Here is a 17,043-nt window from a genome sequence, read left to right as displayed (position 1 = left end):
ACAGTGAAACTGTGCAGCCACGAGATATTTCTTTAGGTTGAATAACTACATTTTTAAAAAATGTTATATAACGTGATATAATATGTTGAGTGAGGGTCTAAAACATGGCTGCATTCCAGTCCAGAGAACTATATAATTTATTTGTTCATTGCATATATTTTGTAAAATATTCTGTGTAAAGTTTCCTTTTAATCTACGTCTGTTTCTTTTTATCAACAAAGACACGACAGAGGAGCCGACAACTGTTTTTCACAGACTTAGTAGATTTAACTGTGACTTCAACTAATCAATTACATCAAGCAGTTTTGGTTTAATACTTATTGTTTGGTTTGTATGTAGGTCTTTCTATTGAAACTTTATAGTCTTTTATTGCTTTAATTGCCAATAAAATCAGTGTTTTTGCTATAGCAGTCTCTTGTGTCTTTGTCATATTTTCTTTTAATTACATTTATTGAATTGAGTTCATATTTCAGTGCAGCCATAACATATTTTTGGAATTTATTTAATATTTTAAATTTATTTAATATTTTAAACACCCAGTCATAAAATGTCATGTCATGTCATTATCCGTAACCGCTTATCCTTTTCCATGGGGTCGCGGGATGTTGTTGCTGGAGCCAATCCCAGCCTTGTCTCAGGGCGAGGGCAGGGTGCTCCCTGGACAAGTCACCAGTTCATCACAGGGTTCAGTGTCTTGCTCAAGGACACTTCGACATCCAGCTCAGCCTTGCCCAGAGCTGGGATTTGAACCAGCAACCTTCCAATCACTAGTCGACCTGCTCTACCAGCTGAGCTACAGCCGCCCTTCAGTCATAAAATAATCCAAACAAACAAAACTAAACAAAACAACATCTGGCCACACCTTTAAATACATTTATGAACCTGCATATCTGAAAACGCGTGACATGTTTTCATCCATGTACAGATTTAAAAAGAACCTTGTAAATTAAACGCCATCATGTGTGTCTCTATATTATTATTTATTTCCCCAAGACATTCCTCAATCTTTTCTGTGATTTCTTTTTCTTTTTTTTTTTAGGTGAAAGATTAAATACTTTTTTATTGTAATGTGTGCTGAGTGTCCTCTGGCTACAAAAGGGAAAAGATTAAGTCAATGTTTTTTGAGAATATGTAAACTTCTGATCTTCTGACATGTTGGTGTAAAACATTAAAGTGTTTATTTTTATGCAACACGTGCACAAAATCAGAGTTTATTTGGCCTTTTTATTGAACTGCCTGATTTATATTGGCAGGGTCACATCTCTACAGTATGCAACCACAGCATATTTACTACTGATTCACCTCAGATCAGAGCAGCTTCACTCCTTTTCCCAGTTCCATGTGTTATTTCCCATCGTGGCCTCTGCGTGGCGCTGTTGACCTCTTCTTTGATGAACACATGCAGAACACAGTGGAAAATCACCGGCTCCTCAAACACACACTCACAAAAAAACCCTCAGAGGCAGAAGTATCTCTGAAAACATCGCAGTGTGGCCATGTGTGTTCCTAAACAACAACAGAAGGGTTTCTTCCTTTTTTTATTTATTTATTTATTTAATCTTTTGGGAAAGAAAAAAAGGAAGTGAAGCGCCTCCCTTTATCTCTTCCCACTGAACAACAGGCTCTTTGTCTCGCATTTCCAATCTTGAAGAACTTTAGTTGTTCGGTGTGTCCAGGTTTTTGCTTTAAAATGGGGGACTGGCTTTAATTTAGCGTGACAGACTTTGAGAACACTCTGTTCACCTCTCGGCTTTAGATCATAAATAATCTGCAGTTCAGTTGATTTGTCGGTAGATGGCCTGATGTCCCTTCACTGCTGATGTTTGGGAGCCATTCAAAGTAATTTTGGAAGCAGTGTGTGGTGAGGATGGAGTTTCTGGGAATCCACTGGCGGTATATTTAATCTTCAAGACTACTATTTCTATTCATAAGAACACTGCGTACTCATCGGTTTTCGTATTTCTTGCTTTTCTAAGTCACTTATGAGATAAAATCCTTCTGTGACTGTAAGCGACCGGCTGACTGGCTTTTTATTTACGTCAGCCGAGACAGTGGCCTCTCTCTTTTACACTGCAGAGACAGACCGGCTGCGTGAGAGGATCTCATGAGACTAATGTCATAATTAATTGGACATCGCTGCTCTGGAGAGCAGGTTGGAAATTTGACACGTAACAATTCACCTTAACAAAGCTCTGTTTTGAATTCAGATGCACTTTGTTCGTCTACGCGTATCGAGTTTAGTCTCCGCGGAGGTTCTCATGCATGTTTCCCAGACAGAGAGCGAAAAAAACCCAAAGATGTGCGGGTATTTTTCCAAAAGTAAACTCTCAGAAACATTGAACAGTATCATGAGAAAGATGAACATCTGAAAGAAAACGGCAGAATAAGTTACATAAACCCGGTTGGTAAATTAAAAATGACCTCTGGAATTGTTCCCGACATTGTGACGGGAAACCTGATTCTTTCTGATTTTATCCGTTATACTTACATAAGTCTGTCTTTGTGCATATGTGCTGTTGTATAACAGCTTTTTTTTTTCCAGTTTCAAATTGAGGTCTGACTTTTTAAAATCAAAACTTGTGTCTTAAAGGACACTTTCAAGTTCAAACCGTGCTTTAAACTGCCAAACATGAACCTTTTTGTATGTAAATTACAAGAGATATCAAAGCTGAGGTGGTCAGAGGGCGTTGAAATGTTCCCAACTTTATGTTTGTTAACTGGAAGCTGTCACAACAAAGCTGTGGTGGGGCGTTACGTAAGTGTCTTCAGCGGTGACGCAAGAAACAAACCCGGATGGCGAAGCTGTACTAACAACAAGCTTAAGGAGCATCACCTAGGAAGTCCCAGCCGGGATCAGGAAGGCTGCGGTTTGTTGGTTTACTGGGTGTTTGTGTTCCTACGGAAAGTGTTCCCTCATGACTGCTTCGGAGAAATAAAGAGAAGACACATGCGTGCACGCTCACACCGAATGTTGTCCATTCATCAGACATAACGCTTCACATCATTACAGCGTTTGTATTCATCCTGAATGTGACTTAATCTGTCAGGATCATCGATGATCACCAACAAATTTTAAGAGGTTTAACTATATTGTTTTCCAGAAGTTGGACATGAACGAGTATGTCACTGATGTATACATAACCGTCTGGCACGCTGCACAGAAAAAGTGCCGAGTCATTGTGGAGGTGGTTCTTGAGTTTCACGGCGGAGGAGGCCGCTCTTTAATTGAGAACATACCCACATCTTGGAATTTTCCACAGAGAACCCTGTTTCTGTGCATCCAGTTGCATAAGTTTTTAACATACAACACATTGACCCACATTGTCCCCCTAAAATGTGGGGCTTGATGTAGTTACGTAAGAAGTTTTTGTCGCCTGATTTTACTAAAAAAATTGCATTTTCTTGTGTCGTTGCACCAATTTAACTGTGCATGGGATGATTTCCTTTATGTCTTTACAGCTGCACATTGTGGCTTTGGACAAGATAACAGAAACAGTTTGCAATAGAGATTAAAGGTGACCTTTCAGAACATAAAGATTATTTTTCTTATGCCTAAGCAAACTAAATATTAAAACTCTCTCTGTTTTAAAATGAAACACTCGCCAAAATGCAACCCTGGCATATTGGAAAACGGAAATACGCTAAATCTTAAAAGTGCCTCTTTCATCGTAATTATGCTTTTACACAAAAGTTTGACTCATATACATTGACAAAAAAAAGCCTAGGTTGCATTTCACTTTAATGACTAAATAAATGACACAATGTCATACTGTTTTACTTTGTTTATATGTGGCGGACCCTGCCACTTTTTCTAGCTTCAAACGGTGTTCTGGAGACCTTATTTTCCTCTGAGAACAGGTTGTTTACAGTTATGGAGGAGAATAAATGTTTCTGAGTTTGTATTTTTGCCTCATTGATAAATATTAAGACTCTAAGATTGAATGTAAATTCCAAAACTGCATAGTGCCCCTTTAAATCTACTGAATGATCTCGAAAATTAACATCAGGTTGAATTTACAACTCTAAGATAAAGTGAAAAGTGAGGAGGACAAACTTTAAATTAAAGGGACATTCCTTCATAAATTTACTCCATGGTCTAACACACCGTGACACCGAGTAAGACCCCCCCCGCGAGAGATCAAGTTTTCCAACTCCAGCACATAGTTCGAGGCATCATACGTCTCCTAACTTTGCCGGATTTCTATTGTAAAGTGAACACAACTCTCTACTCTCCTGCAGCAGCTTGCTCATTGTGGGTAAGGCCTGACGAGTCGATTACCGAGTGCAGTAGAGTCCCGCAGCTTCTAACAATTATTATTAGGAGCTGACAGGGGAAAGAACAGAATTGAGCATTTCTAATTGCACTCGGCAATCGACTCGTCAGGTGCTGTTCTGAGCATTATCTGTGGCTTTTTGATGGTGGTATCTTGTTGGAGGCGAATACTGCATGTGTTGTTATTGTGTGGTCATTTCTGAGTTTGCTAAAACTACACGAGCTAGCAGTCGGAAATGGTCAGTTGATCTCTCAAGGGAGGGTCTTACTCTGTGTCATGGATTAAACTTAAATATCCCTTTAAGCTTTTGTCTCAGTAATGCCAACATCAGGGTATGACCCACTTTCCTTATGAAAGACAGCGGAAACAAATACAATAAGTACATACTCGACTGCTGTGTCCTTCCTGCTTGCAGACACTTTGGCCCGTGCACGGCCTCGTGTCACCAAGGACAACATACTGGAACTGATACCAGACCGTGCCAGCAGCTGACCTGTTGTTCCAACGCATCGCAGGAGAACGTGCCCGTAAATATATGGAGAGGGTCAAGTGAGGAGTGTGTGCAGTGCAGGATCTGAAACCAGGAGGATCCTGATCCGTCCACCACGCTGTTAGTGACATTGAATTTCACCTACAGTGAGATAAAGAACTGATGGGAGCTTGTAAGGTCCTAAAGTGCATCAACAGGGTACCGAATCTTAATTTAATGCATTAGGAGACTTGAAAACAGTTCTTCATTCACACTTTCTTTCACATCTTTTCTTTTTAAGCGGCAGTTGGACTCCTTTCCCCTCCGGCTCCGATCACACCTGCAGTGTGGAACTCGTCATGACTGCACTTATGTTTTTCTTTAGCCAGATCTGAACTGAAGCTTGGAAAAAAAAGGCAAGACTGAACGTGCCCGAATCTGATTCACCTTTGTTTGTTATTCAAATCTGTCACTGGCAAGTGATTAAAACAAGCACGAAATAGTGATGGAGTTTAATCTGACAGGCATCAGATTCAGTGTCATTAAAGGCTTACAGTAAATTGCAGGTGCATTTAAAAATAATCCACTTGGAGGGAAAAATGTTCCTATTTTTTCATCATATTGATTAAAAGGTGTGTTAGTCCACATGACCCTGACACATCAGGTCTGTCGTGAGAGTTTTGTGGTGTTTCCTGCATCACTGGCACTAGTTGACACCGCCACTTCTTAGCTCTTCTGATGAACTGGTCAGTGAGCGAAATCAACATGATTTGTTGTTCAGCCGAGCACGTCAGAGCACAGGTAGAGAAATGGAAGCCTTAGCTTGTCTACCTGTTCTCATCAGAAGATACAATCCAGGTAGTAAGTGTGTTTCCTCTGATTGATTTGCCTGATGAGATGAGTATCTGATAAGAAATTAGCAGGAAAGAGCTGAAGAGAGAGATTTTTAAGATTGGAGATTTTATTTCAAGGGGGTCTGTGGCACGTCTGCGTCCATGTTGGAAGCTGAGCTGTTTATGTTACTTATGACTCCATTCCTAAACTAACGTTAGCGACTGTTGCTCGAGTGCAAACATGCACAAAGTCACATCCTTTGTGGCTGTCACGGAGGATCTGACCCGAGTCCTTCACATCCTCGGTCCAGCAACATTAAACAACTTCTAAATTGCTACGCAGAGCTGTCAACACATGTGCCAGCTGTAGTATCCATGATGTCCCCCATTCAGGTGTTTTTATTTACACCTGACATTTTAGTGAGAGTGGTATGACTGTGGGAGTCCTGAGGCTTCCAGCTGAATGTCAGATTCAGACTACTCACGCTGTGGAGAGTTTATTTTTCTCACGTAAGTGCAGAATGAGCAAGCTCATTGGCTGTTGGCTGTGGTCTTTGTGGTGTGTTCAAGAGCAGCTTTTTGAGTTGAGGTGACAGTCGGCCTTTATCGCGGCTCGTTCTTTGATGGTTTTTAAGTGTGTCTGGGACCATGTGATCACAGATCACAGCTTTAAAGGTACAGTTCGTCACATATTCCCGGACAGCCCCCCCACCCGTCTATCCAAAATGAAGGAGGATTTTGTGGTATTTGGACGGAGCTGGTCTAACTGGTTCACCCCCGCTCCTGGTCTTCATGTTTGACAAACAGTCCCATGGCTGCAGCCTGACAAAGCAAGTAAGGAGATGAACCGTGAAAACGTGTCTTTGAAAAAATAATCCGTGCTTCTGTGTCACCTTAATATAAAATGAAACAAGTTACAATTCCTGAATCTTTTGACTATTTTGACCCACTGTCTGACACTTCTTCTACATCTTTTACAATGGTATGTTTAAAAAATGGTGTGCTTTCACAAAAATACATCCAAATTGCAAAAATTTGCAAAAAACTAAAGGAAGCTTTAGATCATCCTGTCCTCGGCTGACCTCCCCATTTTAAAGGCAAACAATAACATCCTACATTTGTCCCGGGGACGTTTTCTCTGAGCACAGGACAGCATGTGGCCCACTGAGGCATCCACAAACATTAACATGGTCGAGACGAAAACAAAACTAAATCTTATATGATGAAACATGTTTTCTGATATTTCCTAAGTGGAAACTTTAAAGGTACATCGGCACCTTTGCCAAGAACTGATGACTGAGGTGTTTTTGTATTATCTTACTCCCGCTCGGCCCACAGGCATGACTCCGTCTGGCTTGGGATCACCCTCGTGCTTACTTGTGTGACCTTTGTAAAATTCCACTATCTTTGTCGGCTGGAGGATGGGGGTGGTGTTGCCTTCACGGTTCACAGAGGGTCTTGGGGTGGGGGGCTTGTAAACTGCAGGATGGGAACTGACAGCTGGGGAGGAAGAAAACAGCGATGATAAAAACAGTCAAGAAAGAAAGTCCACATAATCGTTTTTTTGGTTGTTTTTGCTTCAAGCTTATCAATCCTGTCTGTTAGCAGCAACTGACTGATGTTGATTCGGTCCATTCAGATAAACTGTAACAACACACAAAGATAATTAACGGGGCGTTTTGCTGCAGATTAGTTTGTCCAGCAAGGAAAAGACTTGATTTTTTTGTCCAGTGAAGGTGTTGCAAAATGCTTCTTATAAACCAAGGCTTTCAAGACGACGCTACAATGTACATTTTTCCCAGGAACAAAATGCACTTTAGCAGCAGACACAAGCGTACCCATGGGAAAAAAGAGAGAACTCTTTGTCCTAGCTATGTATTAGTAACTCGACACCAGCAAAATAGGAAAAGCGAAGAAAAAAAAAAATCTAGCCTGGTCTTGTCAGCAACAGAAGAGAAAAATAACTGGAGCTTCCCCCCCATGTTTACAACGTCTCAGGTTTGCAGCGACTTCTTCTGATGCAAGTCGGGTCTCTGCACATCGGCCCGTTCTGTGCTCTCATGTTTCTCATTACTGTACCCGATCAGCTGTGGTGCACGTGCAACTGGACGGCCCAACCGGACAAGATAAGCACACAAGGAGTCTTCTTGTGCAGGCGTAAAGGGGATTTAATTTAAACTGAACCAAATATCCTCCAGGAGAAAATATTTCGGTAATTAGATTCAACGCAAGATCAAAGTCATCGATAAAATTTAGAGGTGCAATACGTAAGAATCGGCCACCATGAGTTCATCTTCCAGTACATAAGGTAGCCACTGCTTACTGATGCTAACTGCACTCTGGTTATACATCTATGACTGTAGCTACTGGCCCTTTTTACACAGAGATGACACATTATCACCGCAGCAGCAGTTCACCAATTCTCCACCGTTGTTTGTTCACACAGAGCGAAGCAGCGCTGGTGAGAAGACAAATTACGTCTGTGTGTTTTCAAGGTGATTCCCAGGTGTCCTCCTGTCAATCTAAACCCGTGGACGGTTTATAATCACATGGATGCTGTAACAAGTTTTTCGCTCAAAATCACATAATCATCAGTAAACTGGACGCTGTCTGACTCGGTCGGGAGGTGGGCAATACTGCAAATTTTGGTATCAATCCAATTCCGAGTAATTACAGGGCCAGTATTGCCAAAATCTATACTGATACTGATATCGATACCTTTTACTTGAAAATTCCTGATCATTGAATGATTTTGTACTTTTGCCTTTAATTAGCTGATCATGATTATGATAATAACAAATCACAGGACAAAGATTTTAGCCAAATAAGAAAATAATATTTAACATAATCAAATCTATAACCTATCTGCATGTAGCCTAAAGAGGAATTCTAATGTTCCTTCAACAGATACACAAAAAGGTTATTATATTCTGTCATATTCATACTTCAGAGTGAACCTGAGCGATCGGAGTGAGGGAGGTGGGGAGGAGAGACGCTGCAATCACACAAACTCTGTGAAGAAATACAAGTAATTTGCTGAACTTATAGAATAGAAACCACAACAAAAATATCGATCTCATCTTACTAGTATCGATCCAACACCAATACTCACCTTGGTATCGATATTTGGATCGATCCGCCCACCCCTATAGATAAGTTTTTTCGTAGTTCTAAACCTATGTAGGGTGTTTTTTACTCACATTTTGTCTCTCCCACAACATAATCCCTCTGTCCTACAGCGCATTACAATTAAATGCACATGGCCAATTACGTAAACTGGGCAATGATGTAATTTAGTGATTTTTAGGACAGCCAATAGCTACTTTCCTTACTGAGGAGTTGGCAATAGTGATGAATTCAGGCTTTTTTCTTCCAGACGTTGTTATTTCAGCATCCTTCTGATCCATTTATTGCAGTAAGATCACTGGGAAATCTCTTCATGTTGGTTGTACCATTGATGTAAATTGATTCAGTCTGCGTGTACTGGCTGGTCAAAGTTACTATTTATTGATTTTTAACACACCTATGGACCGACAGATTGACAGACGCTCTGCAGCTGAGAGCTGGGCACCAGTTAGCCTCAGGTAGCGCTTGAAGCTGCAGTCATCCAGATGCAGCTCCAGTAATGCGATTAATGCGACACAAATATTTTATCTTTGTGTTTGATCTCATCGTGGCATTTGACATTCCTGCAGGGCAGCGAGACACACATGTCAAACAGGTGTCCCAGTGGTGACGTGACATGAAAATCCCTGCCAGGCCAAGACAAAGAGTCAGATGTAATGGAAAAACATTTCTACAGTTTCACTCACACTTAGTTTGTTTTGCAGCAAGCTATCTAAGCTAACAGATGATTGTTTGTGCTTTTAAGACTGACCGTGAGCTAACATGGCTAACGTGGATAGCTGATATAAACTTTTGATCAATTTGAAGTTTAAAACATCTGACCTGTTTTCCACATTTTTGCTAAATCTTGCCACCACATCCCTGCTGAAAAAATCAGCATGGTCTATGCTGGTTTTTTCAGCAGGGATGCTACTCGGGCTGGCTAGTTAGCATGCTAACTTCAGCAGATATAGCTTCAACTCAATAGACATTTTTGACGTAACGAATTGAACTTTTAATTAATTAATTTCTGAATGTTTTGAACTAAACTTGTTACATACATGCACCTGTAATGCAACAAAATGTAACATCTTGGAGAAGGATAGTTGTCATGTCAGGTAGTCAGATACTGAGACTTGGCAGCTCGGATCTGACGTCAACCCAAAGTTTCAGCATTGGACGACCGAGGAAAGAGACTTGACAATCAACTATGTTTGTCCAGGACGTTACATTTTATTGCTTTAAGGTCACATTTAATCGGGGCAGCTCATAACCGCCGTGTATTTATTTTAAATGCTGATGACGTTGGTCACACTTTGTGGTGGTCTGATCTCCGTCCATGCGGCTTGATCCGGGGGTCTCTAACCTCTCCGTCTCACTGCGTGGCTCTGCTTTCACAGCTGCCCAAGTTTTCCGACCATCGGTCCAGCAATGCCGCGACACTCTTTAGTGCATGTCCCCAAACAACACACCGCTGGTTGGGGGAAGGGTGAAGCTCTGGGCGGAGGAGGGGTGAGACAGAGAAAACCGTCTGCTGTCCGGCGATAGCTGGGGTAAGACAGACCAAAGTCATGTGAGGAAATTAGTGCTAAAATGGTCAAGGATGGTGCTTCATGTGCTGTTTGGACCCAAGATATCTGATTAGGTCTCGAGCGTCTGATTAAAACTGCAGTTCAGACGGCTCTTTATTTACCGTGAATACTCTGTGCTGTGTGATGAAAACAGCAGAGTGAGATTACGTCCTAATCTTTGATTCTGCGCTGCCTTTTTTCCACTTTTTTTTTTTTAAAGAGCCACATTTGTAGTACCTAAACTCCACTCTTTGTTCTGTGCACTATACATACTCATGCATGGCCCTTGTTATATAACGGCCTGGCATCCATCCCCACCCCCGCCTCTCTTCCTCTCACACCAGATTGCCTCCGTTTAGACTCTGGTTTCCATGGGAACGAGGCTCGAAGCCTGAAGCTTTCCATCACGAGACCCCCCCCCCTTTTCTTTTTTGTCCATTTGATCCGTGCATGTTATCTTATCTGAAATATCTATAAATGTTTATCCTTTCAGTGGTCATAAAGAGGCGCATTCACACACTTATACACGCCTCTGTACAAAACAGGACAGTGAGGTCAGATTACGTAGGAGAACCTGAGAGGGGGATCTGCTTGCAGTGCACCAGGAGAGTTTCAATAGGTTGTGCAACAGTATATATACTGTATGCAGAACAGTCCTTGCACACATATGGAAACAGGCATTTCAACCTACTCAGTTGTCACCGCAGAGTTTGATAGAATTGACTCTGTCTCTCCTTTGAACTTTGAACAAAATATGCCACCGACCGAATGTGTTCCTTAACAAGTTGCATTTACATGCGGTGAGATATTCTGAGCTCAGGTTGTGGAAATGATTTAAGGAGGCGAGCGTGATGTGGGACATCTTTGTCTGGAGGTAAATCGCGAGACAAATCGAATTAGGTGGGTTTCAGGCTGCTGCAAAGACCACTGCACGCGATGCTACTCCAGGTTTTTCGAAGGCCAGCGGTATCTTTATATAAGAAACTGGACTGAGTTTGGCAAACCGCACCTTGTATTCTACTTTACAGAGTTCAAAGCCAAACGTGAACGTCTTACCTGTGAGAACATGCAAATATTGATTTAATCCAGAACAAACTGCGCCCAAATTATAGAGACCGAGTCACCAGACCACAGGTATGTTTGTCTGCACGGGCCAGATATGCCGCGTAAACCTGTAATGCAATTTCCTGTTCCTGTAATTGATCAGATGTACTCTTTCCACCCCTTGATCCATAATCTCACACCACTCAAGACAGATTTGTAGTTCAGCCCTTGGACACCCAGTTGTTTCTAAAAGGCAAACTGTCGGCTGGTGTGCACGCCTTTAAGACAACAAACACACCTTAAACTACACCGTCACAGCTGTTATGTAACTAGATTCATCCTCACCTTACTTTCATTGACACAGTCTGTCTGTCTAATGACCGAAAGACAGACGGAGAAACCGTCGTTTAAGTGGTATTAGTTAAAAGCTTTTCATCTTTTCATTTGAACGCATCGTCTGCTATTCTGCTTCTCTATGGCGTCGATGCAGCCGTCTAAGATCACAGCAGACCTGAAGGTCCTCTGTGATGATACAAACGCAAGCATGTGTCGAATCTTTGTAAAATTGATTTTCATGCTCGGGTCGAGTGAATGAACACTAGTGGCTGCCTGGAGGGTCGGAAAAATACATGCAAATATCAAAAACACTGCTGCATGATTTGAGAAATGATTGGCAGAAATACAACGTGGACGAAATAGTCGGTGCAATAATTGTATAATGCAGAACATGTTTATGTAATGAAAGGCTACTACAACAGAATGAAGTGTGCTTGGTGGATTAAAGATGTTTCAAAAGCATCTGATTAATTTATTTTGGCAAGAGAGTGTGAAGAATGACTCACCTTCCTCAGATCGGTACATACTGAGAGTTTACCCCGATCAACAAGTTTTTCTGAAGTCAAACAAAACTGGAGGCGTCAGATTCAATTAAAACAACACAGCGAGGGATTTTAAAGCGGAGTATATAGTGTGCATGTGCTTTTTAATGCCTTCTTACGCAACCGTGTTAAAACTCCTAATCAAGATAATTTAACAATATTAGTTACCTAAACTTGTTTAAGTAGCTAATGCAGTACGGTGAGGTAGGCAGTCATCTGTGGAGGCACTCATGGAGAGTTCAGGGCCTCAAATAGATTTTGGAAGAACTCCCTGTCTTGCCTCTGTGGCCTACTTCAAAGAACTAGACCAAAGGTTACCCAGTACTGTGTCTGAACAACATACCAGGAAGAGAGTCACACACACTATTTTTGTGCTGAGTGGAAGCCCGGAGGCATCGGCCAGGTCTGCCCTCACGTGCAATTCAGGCAATGTTGCTTCACTGTATCTGTAAATCTGCCAGGACTGTTTTAAATGTTTTGACCCCGTTTGTATTTGTATCTGTTAGGCAGCAGCAGCAGCTTCAGTTTGTGTGTGTCTCTTCTCTCACGTCACGTTTCAGAGATTCATATCAGCTGTTCGTCTGGATGAGACGAAAACCGGTTCGTGCCAGAATCGCACGTGAGAGGAAAAAGAAAAAAACACACACACACACACACACAGGAGGCATGTGGGAGTCAGACAGGAGTCCAGAGTCGGACGTAAAAATGTTAGATGTTTATTCAAGTTTTTTTTTTGTTTTTTTTTGGCATGTGACATTTCAAGTGGAAAAACAGACATTTCAAACATGCATCATTTATATAAAAAAAAACATACAAAAGTAGGCTTACGCCATCTCGTCTCTGCACAACATGATAACAACAACATTGTGGCCAAGACTGATAAAAACATTCAATTTGCTTTTAGATCCTTTGGGTCAAAGTTTACAAGATCTGCAGCCAATTCCTGCTGCACTTGGACAGTTTGTCATTAGTACAAATAAAACACATTACAACATTGTAATTCTACACAAATCATCAGCTACCAGGACATCGTGATTACATGTGTTGGAAAAAAATATGGCAGTGTTTGTGCCAGAGGTAAACCTGCATGCTTACAACTGAGTGTGCGAACAGGAACACCCCCTCGATTGTGATTTCATCTGTCAAGTATAAAAATCCCCCCTATAAAGGGAAAACCTGTCAAGTCTTGAAACAGACAAAACTAAATACAGTTCCGGTAACGACACTTGGCCTTAAGACTGTTCATTTGCTGTAATCTGTGGGCTCCTCTCCTTCCTCTTTGAGTAAACACGTGCGCACCAGAGCCTCTGTGACGATGTAAGGGTCGCAGTTGGCGGACGGACGGCGGTCCTCGAAGTAGCCCTTCTTGTCCTGCCCCACGGCTCGAGGGATGCGGATGCTGGCTCCGCGGTTGGCCACGCCGGCTGAGAACTCGTCGATGCTTGAGGTTTCGTGACGACCGGTGAGGCGCCTGGCGTTGTCGAGCCCGCCTTTGGGATCGTAGGCGCGGATGTGATACCGGTGTCTCTTTGCTAGCCTCTCGATGGAGTCCTCGATGACTCTGCGAAGGAAAGAGGGGATTAGGAACCGAAAAATGCTAAAATAATACAGTTAGATTCATCATTCAATACAAAGAAATGTATTCTTACTTCAGTCCACCGTCGTCTCTCATCTCCTTTGTGCTGAAGTTGGTGTGGCAGCCGGCGCCGTTCCAGTTCCCTGGGATTGGTTTGGGGTCGAAGGACACGACCACGCCGAAATCTTCACACACTCTGTGAAGGATGAAGCGAGCGACCCACAGATGGTCTCCCATGTTGATACCTTCACAGGGCCCGATCTGGAACTCCCACTGAAACACAACAGAGACATTTCAACATTATTAATTGGTATTTGATTTAAAAATCCCAACAACCAAAGCGGGCGGACGGGCGGGACCGTACCTGAGCTGGCATGACCTCTGCATTGGTCCCACAGATGTCGACTCCAGCGTAGAGACAGGCTCTGTAGTGCGCCTCCACTATGTCGCGGCCGTACGCCTTATCTGCTCCCACGCCGCAGTAATACGGCCCTGACCAGGTGGAAACACACCTGTTATTTACTCCGCTGGCCTTTATCATTGTAATTCTTTATATGAACCACCGTGAGACCCGATAATCACCTTGTGGACCCGGGAAGCCGTTGGAGGGCCAGCCGAAGGGATGTCCGTCCGTTCCCAGGATGGTGTACTCCTGCTCCATCCCGAACCACGGGTGGTTGTTCTCCACCATGCTCATGATCTGCTTACAGGTGCGCCGCAGATTGGTCTCTGTTGGAACAACGACGGGGATTAGCTGAAACACGAGACAGACTCAGAAAAAAGCTTTGACCTTCAGAGGTTCGTTCTCGTGCTGCGTACCTGCTGGCTTGCGGTTGTACTTGAGCACCTCGCAGAGCACCAGCTTGTTGGGGTCTTTCCTGAACGGGTCCCTGAACATGGCTGCCGGGATCAGGAACATGTCGCTGTTGGAGCCCTCCGACTGGTAGGTACTGGACCCGTCGAAGTTCCACTCGGGAAGATCTGGACACATGAAATCAGTCGTCAGCTTTAAAATTCTTAAAAACGATATTCAACCACGTTTTACGATGTTTTTCATTGATGATACAGGAGTCAGACCTTACCCTCGATCGTCTTGGGCTCAGAGTCCAAAGTTCTGGTCTTGCAGCGAAGTCCCTCTCCAGAACCATCGATCCAGATGTACATGGCCTGGACCTTGTCCCCCTGAGGGAGGCTCATGTACTGCTGCTTGACAGCTTTGTTCAGTTGTGAACTGGCTGAGGTGGCCATTTTTCTTGACCCTGAACGCCTGCAGAGAGTGAAGACGATGAGCTTCAGACTCTCAGTCACAACATTTAAAACCAGAGAGGCTGCCGTGCAGTTCACACAAAAATATCTGACGCAACTACATGTTATTAAAAAAAAAAGAAAGAAAAAAAAAGAAAAAGAAAAACTGCTATGGCAACAGCAGCATCAGTGAGTCAGACTACAACCTGTCTGATCAGCTGTTGCTCTCCTCACATGCATTGGTGAATAAAAGCTCACGAGCCAAGGTGTGTGCGTAAAATTACATTATCATACTAAATTGCAATTCATGTTAAAGTCAATGTAACAGATTAAAACACAGAAAAATACCAATTTCACCTCATGGAAATAAATCCAGCTGCAGATTTCTATAAACGAGTCAATATCCGGGGAACTCTTACCTCGTGTTAAGTGTAGAAGAATATCAAAAGGTTGAAAGAGTCTTTAGACGAGTGGTCAGTGTGGAGCTTTCTATTGTTTTTCATTCCTGCCTCTCACGGTGCCTCCACGGAGGCTTTATAGAGCTGCCGAGCGTCTCCGCCGCCTCTGATTGGCCGAAGCGAAACGTGACCAGCCGGTGATGAGGAGTCACTGAGGAGAAGCAACAAAAGGCCAGTTTCCTCCACAAAAAAACACTTGATTTCTACTCTCAGTAACCTTTTCGTTTCTGCGAAGAATGACAAATAAAAACAGCAAGTCAGTCAAAAAGGATTTTTAAAAAAGGCGACGGACACAAGAGAGAAAACGACTTTTTAAAGTCTGCAGGGAGAGTAAACAAGCGGTGCGCCCTCCAGTGGCCGCAGGCAGGAACTGCAGACAGAACAGTTTGTTCCAACAGCTCCAACATTCACTGAAAGGCAGAATATAACAAACTAATATCAATAAATCATATATTTTTAGACAACATTATGGTTTGATATAGTAATGCTTACTATTGTATATGCTGCTATACTATAATATACTATAATAAACTATACAAACAATACAAACAATTTACCCAAAACAATGATTATTTTAAATTACATTTTATAATTTATCACATAAGTTCACAATGTAAATTGTCCCATTTAATCAGTGATGGAACATCTACATGAACTGAGTACATTTACATACAATTTTGAGGTACTTGTACCTAACTTGAGTATTTCCATGTTCTGCTCCTTTATGTCTACACTCCTCTAGAGTTCTTATTGTACAATATTATACTTTTCAACTCCACTAAGTCTATCTGATCACATTTGTTTACTAGTTACTTTACCTGCATCATTTTTAATTAGATAGATTTTTACCTGAAATTGTATCTTTAAAAAAAGCAGATACATATATAGTATGAAATGCTTCAGTAGCTATGATATAAAATAAGATAAGAGGTAGTAAAGGAAAAAAATAATAAAATAAAGAGGTAGAAGAGAAAAGGTAGAAGAGGAACATAAGGTGTGAGAGCATAAGGTGCAGTATTTACAGTGATAATTATTCAAAGTGCATCATCTGAATGTTTTGGAGTGAGTGTTATAAAGTCTGATGGCACAAAGAAGGAATGATATGAAAGTGTAATTTACTTTGTTGTTTACATTTACATTAAATATCTGATAACTTAAGACTTTTACTCGAGTGCTACTCACACAAGTTACTTTCACTTTTAAACGAAAACATCAACATGACGTCTTGACTGAAACTCAAGTTTGTTTTTTGGGTCAGTGAGTGTAAATTAAATGATCTGATCTGGGATTTATGAGTAACTTTTTCTGTTTATGTTTATTCAGTCTGATATCTTTGGTTATCTTGCGCTGCCTGCCCTCTTCCAGGTCACCACGCTGGAGGATCTTGTCGTATCAGATATTCTGTCGATGTAATCTGGACACTCTGTGATTCTGCCGTTCTGTTCTGTACGTGTGTCGTCTGTTGCATGTGTGTCTGACCTCAGAGTCGGATCTGTCGTCTGCGGCTCAGCCTTTGTTTTCCCACTGCTACAAAGATTTTATTACCCGGGGAGTTTTTTCTTTACTTGAATTGAGCTCCTAAAGACAGAG

The 17,043-nt window shown here is 42.0% G+C and overlaps 1 protein-coding gene across 1 annotated transcript; it reads right to left on the bottom strand.

Moving 5' to 3' along the window:
• Positions 1–12,867: 12,867 nt before the first annotated feature.
• Positions 12,868–15,571, bottom strand: glulb (glutamate-ammonia ligase (glutamine synthase) b). The gene is made up of 7 exons (XM_037115820.1): positions 15,415–15,571; positions 14,833–15,017; positions 14,570–14,731; positions 14,333–14,479; positions 14,115–14,242; positions 13,824–14,023; positions 12,868–13,735 (listed from the first exon to the last, which is right to left on the bottom strand). The coding sequence occupies exons 2-7, from the start codon at positions 14,996–14,998 to the stop codon at positions 13,417–13,419; spliced, it is 1,122 nt and encodes a 373-aa protein (XP_036971715.1). The 5' UTR covers positions 14,999–15,017; positions 15,415–15,571; the 3' UTR covers positions 12,868–13,416.
• Positions 15,572–17,043: the final 1,472 nt, after the last annotated feature.

The sequence above is a fragment of the Acanthopagrus latus genome, chromosome 11 (assembly GCF_904848185.1).
Source record: "Acanthopagrus latus isolate v.2019 chromosome 11, fAcaLat1.1, whole genome shotgun sequence".
Classification (NCBI taxonomy): Eukaryota; Metazoa; Chordata; class Actinopteri; order Spariformes; family Sparidae; genus Acanthopagrus; species Acanthopagrus latus.
The sequence above is the reverse complement of the archived record's forward strand: the minus strand, read 5'-3'. Positions and strand labels throughout refer to the sequence as shown.